At 33.5% G+C, this 10,613-nt stretch overlaps 1 protein-coding gene across 1 annotated transcript; it reads left to right on the top strand.

Moving 5' to 3' along the window:
* The first annotated feature begins 375 nt into the window (after positions 1-375).
* On the top strand, positions 376-2,361 carry LOC114295905 (beta-D-glucosyl crocetin beta-1,6-glucosyltransferase-like). The gene is made up of 2 exons (XM_028240207.2): positions 376-814; positions 939-2,361. Exons 1-2 carry the CDS (start codon positions 376-378, stop codon positions 1,844-1,846), a joined length of 1,347 nt encoding a protein of 448 aa, XP_028096008.2. The 3' UTR covers positions 1,847-2,361.
* The last annotated feature ends 8,252 nt before the right edge of the window (positions 2,362-10,613 follow it).

Below are 10,613 nucleotides of genomic sequence, written 5' to 3'. Positions count from 1 at the left end.
GCTTAAAGGTTAGAGATCATTATGTCCTAAACGAACTCGAGATGGTGTTTATTCAGCCATTCCCCTATAGTATTATATGTTTCCATAATCAGTGAACATAAAATCATTCTAAATAAAAAATACATCACTACAGTTGCAATATATTCCCAATGATTTTTATTCTTTCCTTCTTTTCTTTTCTTTTTTCCCCTTTTATTCACACTTAATGAATTATTTAATCCCTCCATATTTTCCATTTTAGCCCTGTAACAGTTGCTATATATCGAACAATATGGATCAAGATGTACACACCTAGAAAAGAGAGAGAGAGAGCATTCAGAGAGAGAGAAAGAGAGAGAGTTAATGGCGTGTGAGCAGAGAAAGATCAAAGTTTTCATGTTCCCATGGCTAGCACACGGACACATCTCACCTTTCCTAGAGCTAGCCAAGACACTTTCAAGCAGAAACTTCATGGTATACTTGTGTTCAACAGCGGTGAATCTTAGTTGCATTAAGAGAAGACTCACAGAGAAGGATGCAAATTCCATACAACTAGTGGAACTCCATGTTCCGACCTTGCCTAGTCTTCCTCCAAATTGCCACACAACCAAGAACCTCCCACCCCATCTCATGCCTACCCTCAAAAAGGCCTTTGATTGGTCACGCCACAACTTCTCCAAAATGCTAAAAACCCTAAAACCAGACCTCCTTATCTATGATACTATTCAACCATGGGCCCCGATTATCGCTTCTAAGCATGATATCCCGGCTGTGGTTTTCATAAGCACCAGCGCTACAATGACTTCCTACATGTTTCATTACTACGACAATCCAGGTACAGACTTTGTTATTCGCTATGAGTATATGTGAATCTAGTTGAGAAATGTTGTTTTAATAGTGAAAAGTACTTTTTTTCTGAGTTAATAAAAAAAATTTTGTCAATCAAAAAAACAATCCAGGTACGGACTTCCCTTTTCCGGAGATACATCTTAATGCTTATGAGGAAGATAAGTTCATTCATTTGATTCAATCTTCTGAAAATTACTATAAAGAGAAAAACCGCTTCTTTGAAACCCTTAAAGAATCATCGAGCATAATTTTGATCAAGAGTTCGAGAGAGATTGAAGGAAAATACATCGATCACCTCTCCCTTTTAGCTGAAAAGAAAATTGTACCGGTTGGTCCACTTGTCCAAGCCTCTGTCAATGACGACGAGCACTTGCACATCACCGAGTGGCTCAACAAGAAGGACCGAGGCTCAACCGTGTTTGTTTCCTTTGGAAGTGAGTATTTTCTCACCAAGGTAGAGATGGAAGAGATGGCTCATGGGTTAGAACTTAGCAATGTCAATTTCATATGGGTTGTTAGGTTTCCAGTGGGACAAAAAACTAGGGTTGAGGAGGCACTCCCAAAAGGGTTTCTTGAGAGGGTAGAGGGGAGAGGATTGGTCATCCAAGGGTGGGCCCCACAAGTAAAAATTTTGGAGCATCCAAACGTTGGTGGCTTTGTGAGCCACTGTGGGTGGAGCTCAGTAATGGAGGGGATCAAGTTTGGAGTCCCTATAATATCTGTGCCTATGCACCTTGATCAGCCAATCAATGCTAGGCTCTTGAGTGAAATTGGTGTTGGTGTGGAGATCATGAGAGATGATAATGGGAAGATTTTAAGAGAAGAAGTGGCTAAAGTGATCAAACAGGTTGTGATGGAGAAAAGTGGTGAGGCTGTGAAGAAGAAAGAGAGAGAATTGAGTGATGAAATAAGGATGAGAGAGGAGGAGGTGGTGGATGGGGTGGTGGAGGAGTTGGTGAAGCTTTGTAAGAAGGGGAAGAAGAGGCAATTGAATGGTCCGTCTGCTATAGTTGCATAATGTGGGGCTGAGATGACTTGACATGTTCATTTTCCCCTCAACTAGAGGCATGTTGCTATGGACTTACTATGAGCACATATTGCAGTTGAAATTTTGTTCCAACTGCTTTTGTTTTTTTTTTTGTTTTTTTTTTTTTTTTTGGGGTTTGGTTTCATGTCCTAACTGCTTCTAGTTTTTAGAAAACTTACAAACTGAGTTTGTCAATTCCTTCTAAGGTAATGAGAATTGAAAACATCCTTCAGTTTTACTTCATAGCATTTTGTGTGTTTTAATTACTTTTCTGTTTTTTAGTTTTATATCATTTTAGAATGTGCATTGTTGGGAAGGACTGACTTGTTAAATATTTTTCCTGACTCATTTTTGTTTGAGAACTATTATATATCACTAGATAATTTCAGCATTTTTTTTCACCTTCTACATAGATTATGCAACAAACGTTATATGTACATGTAGGACATTAATATTCTTATTTCCCTTTTTGTTTTGTTCATATATCCCAACTGTTTCTAATCTATAATAACTTAAAAGCTGATTTTATAAACTTCCTATTAATGTAGCAATTAGTGAATGAAATATAAGATAATTTTTTAGACAAATTATATAATAGTCAGAAGTTTGTTTCTTGTGTCAATATTTTTAGATAAATTGTACCTATAGTCTCTATAGTTTATTTTTTGTGTTGATTTAGTCTTTATAATTTTAATTGAATCAAATACTTGATTCAAATACAACCTTAAAATATTTCACAAATTTATTTGAAATGAAAATTTCAGCATCAGTTTTTTCTCATTTCTAAGAAAAGGATTCTATCCAAGCTTTTCTCAAGACAATTTCTAAGAGTGTCTAGTAGGATTGCATTACACAGTGCATGACTTTGTTTTCAATCTCGAACAGGTGAGATCGAGGGAGTGGTTAGGTGCTTGGTTTATTGAATTAGTTTTGTGTGTTTTTTTATTGTTTGGTTTGGTTGTGGTGCAAACATAATTGGCATTGCAAAGTCTACCCAGGATTGTTTTTTTATATACATGTTTCTTCATCAATAAAGTTCCCTTTTGACTATCAAAAAAAAAAAAAAAATTATATACACAAAGTCACCAAGAGTGCCTTGACGAGATAATTGAGTTGCTCATATATGACATGCAATACTCGAAACTCTCACGTGCATAAGAACAAAATTTAAAATTGAAAATATGAGAAAGCCTCTATTTTCTTCCATTTCTATACTTCCCTCTCCATAGGAGCCTTACTTCCCTCACGTGCATAAGAACAGAATTCAGAATTCAAAGACAACTGACTGAACCAATCAAAATTATCTCAATAAAATTAACAATTAATATATAATCCAACACATATATATTTTAATTTTATTGAGATAATTTAATATAATATATATTATGTGTTGGATATGATATTTTATTATCATCATATATTAAGTGTTGGATTAGATATTGTTAATTTTATTGAAATAATTTAATGTAATGATATTTTATATTATGATATGTGTTGGATATAATATTTTATATTATGATTTGAGAAATACTTATTTTTCATATAATTTTCAAGAATCACAAAATGCTATAGTTCTTGCATATAATTTTTGAACTTATTCAAAAGTAATTCGTGAGATATTGTACATTTTCTTTTCTAGTTATAAAGGGAAAAAAGTATAGCTAGTTGGATCCAGTCTATTTTTGAAATAAACAACTCGCATACATCCCTTTTTTCATAAAAGACCAATACACCACCAAGTACTACACTTTAGATTTATTGGATTTGTGACTAAAATATCGATATTAAACCCAGTACTCCCGAAGGATGGCCAGTAGTCCAAAGAAACAAAAGAATTGGTTATATTTTTCGTATGATCTCCTCTTATGGATAGACTAAAAAAACCAAACAAAGCTCTTTTTTATCACTTAACCACTTTTTTCTTTTCTTTTTTTTTATATATAAATTTTCCAATTTCTAAATAAAATAAATATTGTTAATTTATATATGTGTTGGATTAGATATTGTTGATTTTATTAGATATTCTTAATATGTAATGATATTTTATATTATGATATGCGTTACAAAAAAAAATAATATTAATTTTAATTATTTATTTTAACAATTTTACCCTTATCATTCTATAAAAGTACACTTGAATACTTATATATAATAGATTTAGTTAAATTATTTGTGTATTTTGATGCTTTTAGATCTATTATGCTATAAAAGTGTAATTGTTATATATTGATTCTACATGATATATATTAAACTAATTATGTAGAGTATTGATTTTTGCTTTAATATTTGTTTTTGAATTATTCATACATATTGTATATAGGCATATAAAATTTAAATTAAATATAAATATTTTATAATAAATAATCTCATGTTAAATAAAAAATTAAATATAAATTAATATTAAGAGACAAAAAAATAAAAATATATATAAAAGAAAATTAATTTGATTAGTGCGATGCACATAATTAAGTACATTCTGTCTTAATTATTTATTTATTTGTATATCGAGTAAATTTTTTTCAAATATCATAATAATTAAATTAAAATATCAACTCTACAAAAGAAATCTTACAACAACAAAATTGAATACACAATGACAAATATATAAAAAAATGAGTATTTCTCAAATAGAGTCCATATAAAATTGGTTATTATAATTGAAATTAAGTTTGTGTAGGGAAAAAAAAAATTTTGATTAGCAAAGAAAAGAAGACTTTATTGATGATTTTCAAACATGAAGAAGAACATACATCAACAAAGTATAGACAAGAGAAAAAGAACATTGCCATTTTGTATCGAAGGTATGGTCGTCCCTGTTACCATGGTGGGGTCTGTATTGGGCTATGCCTGGCACAATTGATTGCTTGTTACATTGGAGGAAGAGTGGTAAGTTTAAGAAGAAAGAGAAGGTGATTTGGAGAAGTGTCCCTCTTGTAACCCTTTGGTCTATATGGAAGCAAAGAAATAACTGTGTATTCAATAATGCAGAAGCTGATGTAGAGGTTCTCTCTGATCTTATTAAACATACAGTGGCTCTTTGGCTCAGAACAACATCTAGGGAGTGGCAGTATCCTGATTGTGACTTCATACACAATCTCAATCAGATTAGAAGGTGTATTGGTAGGGGTTAATTGATCCATTGATTGTTTGGTCTTTTGTAATTTTTTGGTTTTTCGACTATTTTCTTTATTTTCTTGTTGGTGCCTCACCAACTTGGACTAGAGATAACATTGTAGAGATGGTCATCTTTGTGCCAACTTAGTTGGGATTTGGATGGGCTGCTTGTGTAGAACTTTATATATAAATAGAAAAAGTTTTAGAATGTACCACATAAGAAAGGGAAAAACACTATTTTTATATATATGATATATATGATGTGATATTTTAGAGTATCTCCACCCGATACTTAACAAATGATGTGACACTCCAACGATCATATTTTGGCATTAAGTATCAACTCCACTGAGTGTGCCAAAAGATAATGTGGCATTTGGCATTTACCCATTCATGCTAATTTTGAGATGTTCCTACTTCATACATTTTTTTGAAATAAAAAAACTTTATGTAAAATAAAAGAGTTCAAATTTAAAAAATTATTTTACATATCAAGTGAAGAACTTCTATATCAAATTAACATATGTGAATTTGCCACCTAAACTTTTAAAAAATTTTAACATATCAACGTTTGAAAGTTTGAGCGAAAATGCTCTCGCTATAAATTTTCACGGCATGTGTTAGGATGACGTGTAAAGTATAGACATAGAAATATTCAAATATCAATCATCTTGTTTGGTTTGATTGATTTTTTAAAGAGTTTATTATACATTTTACCTCTAAATTATGGTCAAATTATCTATTTAGTCCATGAATTATCAATTGAATCTATTTAGTCCCTAAAGTATATAAATCAAACTCTATTTAGTCCATAAAATATTTAATTCAAATCTATTTAATCCTTAAAATGATTACACAACTAAAATATATGCCCATACGTATTATAAATTAGCAAAAAAGACGCTCCCCAATTAAGATTTTATTACAGAAAAATCTTTTAATTTTTTAATTTGTCTTTAAAAGATGTATTATTTCGTTGTATGTTTAAATTAATATTAGAATTTGATTTTTCAATCTTGTTAATAAATTATATGAATATTAGATATACTAAAGAAGTAGAATTAGATAATTTAAATAATGACACTTCTCTACAAATAGTAATAGAACAAAATAATACATTAATTAAGCAATAAAAAGAACTTAGCAAAAAACCTAAAAACAACCAATTAAAAATTATAAACGAAATCTGACATATAATACTAGATAAGTGCAAGCACGTATTCATTGTAGAAGATAAATAAGAAAATATTATAGATAACTATCCTTATCTATAATCCTGATGGGTTATTATGGGCTGTAGATTTTTCAGGATTGTTCGGTATTTCTTCAGTTTACAATTGGTGTGAGGCTAGTCTTGGGCCTGCTTTGGACATGGCAGGATTAATTTGGAACAATTGTGCTCCACCAAAAGTGCAATTTTTTTGATGGTTAGCCTAGCTTGAAAAGGTTAAAACTGCTAGTTTTCTTCATAGAATTAGTATTTTGGGTGGTAATGTTAATCTTGCTTGTGTCTTTTGTCATAATGAGGTTGAATCAGTGGGCCATGTTCTGCTTTTCTGCCCTTTTGTGTAGCTGCTTTGGTCTAACAGTGTAAGATGGTGGAGTTTTTAGTGAGTCTTGCCTGGCTCTGTGAATGGATTGCTGATGTGGTGGTCTGGTTGCAAAATGAAAAAGCTGGAAAAGAAAATTTGGATGGCTCTTCCCCTAGCTATTCTCTGGTCTACTTGGAAGCATCAGAATGAGTGTGAGGTCAATGGTACTCAACCAAACTTGGATGAACTGTGTGACCTTGTTAAGGTGAGAGTAGCATTGTAGATCAAGGCCTCTCCAACCTTTATGGTGTTCTCTGTCAATGATATTTTGTCGAATCTGCAACAAATGCAGTACTGCATCAGGAATGGTGGCTGAGTTGGAGTGTTGGGTTAGAAGGTGCCTGGGTTAGTAGGAGCAACAACAGCAGCTTTCAGTGGTTTTGTACATAATCTGTTGGGAAGGTCTGGTTCGCTATCTGTTATGTCTTAGAATTGTGGATGGAGGGGTATGTTGCTTGGACCCTAGTTTGGGTCGGTGTTGGTGAAGAGGCACTGCTGCTGCTGTTTTGTTACTACTGCTGGTTTGGTTTGGTAGCTCATTATTTATTGATGTTGCTCTATTGTTGCATTGCTGCCTGTTTTGCTGTTCTTTTTTTTCTTTCTTTCTTTGGTTGCTTTTGATTGGTTTCTCACCAATCTTGGGTCAAGTGCTAGCAAATGATTGTGCTTCCTTTGCGGTGCCAACCTAGTCAGGATTGTTAAGGTTAGTTATGATGCTCTGTGTATTTTCCTGCTTTGTTGATGTAAATTTTACATGTATTGTGTTTTTTCGTCAATAAGGCTTTGTTTTGTGGAGCCAAAAAAAACTGTGCTTGTTCTTATAAAGGAAATTCAATATATGGATTGACACCCACTTTTGAAATACAGAATAAAAAATTAACAATTTTTTTAACTAGATAGAGTCTTACTAATTTATAATATTTATAAGCTTATATTTTATTTTTGTAATCCTTTTAGAGACTAAACAAGTTTAAATTAAATGCTTTATAGGACTTAATGGATTTAATCGATAATTTAAGGACTAAATATACTTTGATTTATATACTTTAGGGACATAGTATACACAATCAATAATTCAGGAACTAAATAAACAATTTGGCGATAGTTTAAGGGTATAAAATGTAGGGATATTTACCAATACGTCTCATCTCACAAACAATTACTCCAATTAGTCTCAAGTTTTTTCTATTGATCTGTTAAGTCATATTAGTGGAGAGTTTCTTTTCGTATGGTTCTATTTTCAATTTTGGTAGTATTTTGGTGGACGACTATACCCTTTTATTAATGTGGCAGGTATTAATATAACACTCTAATGTGACGGGTATGATGTGACACTCCAAAAAAATTAAAAATTCCTTCATGTATTTTTCTCAAATGTGAAAACGTTGCGGGTATGATGTGACACTCTAAATCTTTTACTCAAAAAAAATTAAAAATTCCTCAGCATACTTTTCCCAAGTGTAACGACGTGACAGATATGATGTGACACTCTAAAAAAACTAAAAACTCTTTAATGTACTTTTTTCAAATGTGACAACGTGGCGGGTATGATGTGACACTAAAAAAACTAAAAACTCATTAGTGTACTCTTTCTAAATGTGACAACGTGGCAGGTATAATGTGACACTCTAAAAAAACTAAAAACTTATTAGTATACTTTTTTCAAATGTGACAACGTGGAGGGTATAATGTAACAGTCCAAAAAAATTAAAAAATCATCAATATACTTTTCCCAAACGTGACATGTGACACTCTAACGTGGCAGGTATGATATGACACTGCAAAAAATTAAAAACTTTTTAGTATACTTTTTTCCTAAATGTGACACTCCAATGTAGCGAGTATAATGTGACACTAAAAACCTCCTTAGTATACATCGACTAAAAAGGATGGAGAAACAAGGAAGCCAGAGGTCATTAGGTGAATGGAGGTCACATGGTGCCCAACAGGGACGATGGAGGTCACAAGGCGACCAACAAGGAGGATGGATACCTGTTCTGAGGCAAAGGGGGAGACAAGGAACATGAAAGAAGGAAGAAAGCATAAATGTCTTCACTGTGTTTGTGGACAACCTACTAAACTCAGTGAATCCAAAGAGCCTCTTCAATCTTTTTACAAAGTTTGGGGTGGTAAAGGATGTCTTTATCCCACATAAGAGAAGAAGGGTTACGAATACAAGATTTGGCTTTGCGAGGTTTGATTGTATTGCGGCTGCCATAATTGCAGTTCAAAAAGCAAATTGTCTATGGATGGATGATAAAAGGTAAAGCATGTAAATTTTGGTAAGGAAAAAGCAAATGATAAAGCTGTAAAAGGTCTAGTGCGTACTCAAACCAAGAGTCTAAATGTCCAAGGTGGGGTAGGAAGAAGTGAAGTAAAACCATTTGCAGATCAAAGATCATATGCAGTGGTTATAACAAGACAAAGGAGTGGTGGTGAAAACATTACGTTGAAGGTAGAGGAAATTGGAAATGGGTGGTTGTATGAAAGTGTAGTGGTGCGTTTGAAGGCCAAATATGCCAATATTAGCTTGAAACAAGAGCTTCAATCAGTAGGTATTGAGGATATTATGGTAAGAGAAAGTGGAGGACGTGATGTAGTTATAACATTCAAATCAAAAAAGGATATAGGATTGAAACTGAAGCCAATAAAGGAGTTGATCTTGGACTAGTGTGATGATATTACTAAAGGGAAGTCAAGGGTAGTGTTGGAGCATGAGAGAAATGTTTGGATTAGTTGTTATGGTATCCCACTAAATTTGTGGAACAGCACAAATCTTAAAAGGATTGGTGGATTGTAGGGACAAGATATAGGCTTCGATGGTGATACAAACCAGCCAGAGTCATTTGTGTGTGCTAAATGAAGATCTCCACCAGATGTATGGAACCAATTAATAGGGCCGTTCATCTGGAAAACAGTGGTTCACTACATCCTGTGCGTATATGTGTGGAGTAGTTGGTAATGGTAAAAACAGTGATAAGAAAGTTTGGGTGTAATAAGCATCAAGATATGGAAGAGAATTGCAATTCCAATGCGCTGAAAAGACAAGAGATGGAATGGAGCAGCAGTGAAGAGGAAGAAGATGATGACATGGAGGATAAGTCAGGCCTTGAACTGGAACATCTGTCTAATGTGGCACAAGATCATAGGCTAGGTAGACAAAGTAGGAGTGAGAAAATGGAGAAGGAGGTGAGCTGGAGGAGTGAGAATGAAGTTACAGAGTCAAGAAGTGGTGTGGGAAAAGAAGCCAATAGAGAGGAATGTAACATCACGATGAAGGCGAGAAACCAAAGAAACAGCTCAATAGATGAAGCTGGTGGGAGATAGAGAATTAATGGCCAACTACTCATGCCTAGTTATGTTAGAAATTTGAGTGGATCGAATCTGTTTAGGCCTAGTGTGAATATTGAAGTGGTATTAGGCCAAAATCAATTATCAAGACAAGAACATGGGTTGTAATATGTCCATAATGGGCCTACAATACAAGTTACTAATACAACTGTAAAGAATGGGGCAGTAGGACCAGTTATTAGAAACTCAAGTATGTCTAAAGCTTATGATTAAGTGCCCAGTAGTAGACCTGAAAGCAAGAAGAAATGAAAGATGAAGTTAAGTAGCAGAAGGAAATACAATCACCAGTGGGCAAAGAAGGGCTACTTTGACTTAGCTAAGAGGTATGGTTGAAAGGGGCTTCAGCAAGTATATCAGCTCCAAAGACAGCAATTTGGAGAGCAGCAGTGGCAGCAATCTCTCTATCAGCATCGATTGAAAATGAGAGGGATAAAGGGAGGTATGTTTTGAATGAAGCTCAAGAAACTCTAAAAATGGGGGAAATTTTGGGACTAGAGTACAATGGGAAAGAAGCTGAAGTGCTGACCAAGATTGTGGAGCTAGAAATGAAGGCTATGGAAAGATTGGAAGGGGGAAACAGAACAAGGGCTTAGGATTCTTTAATTAGGGTGATACAATGGAGTAATATAATGTTATGATAAAGCTTTTATCATAAAATGTCAGAGGAATGGGCAGGAAGGAAAAGCAAGGTAAAATTAGGA

Source organism: Camellia sinensis, chromosome 10, assembly GCF_055761805.1.
Source record: "Camellia sinensis isolate YWXY chromosome 10, ASM5576180v1, whole genome shotgun sequence".
Taxonomy (NCBI): Eukaryota; Viridiplantae; Streptophyta; class Magnoliopsida; order Ericales; family Theaceae; genus Camellia; species Camellia sinensis.
The sequence above is the reverse complement of the archived record's forward strand: the minus strand, read 5'-3'. Positions and strand labels throughout refer to the sequence as shown.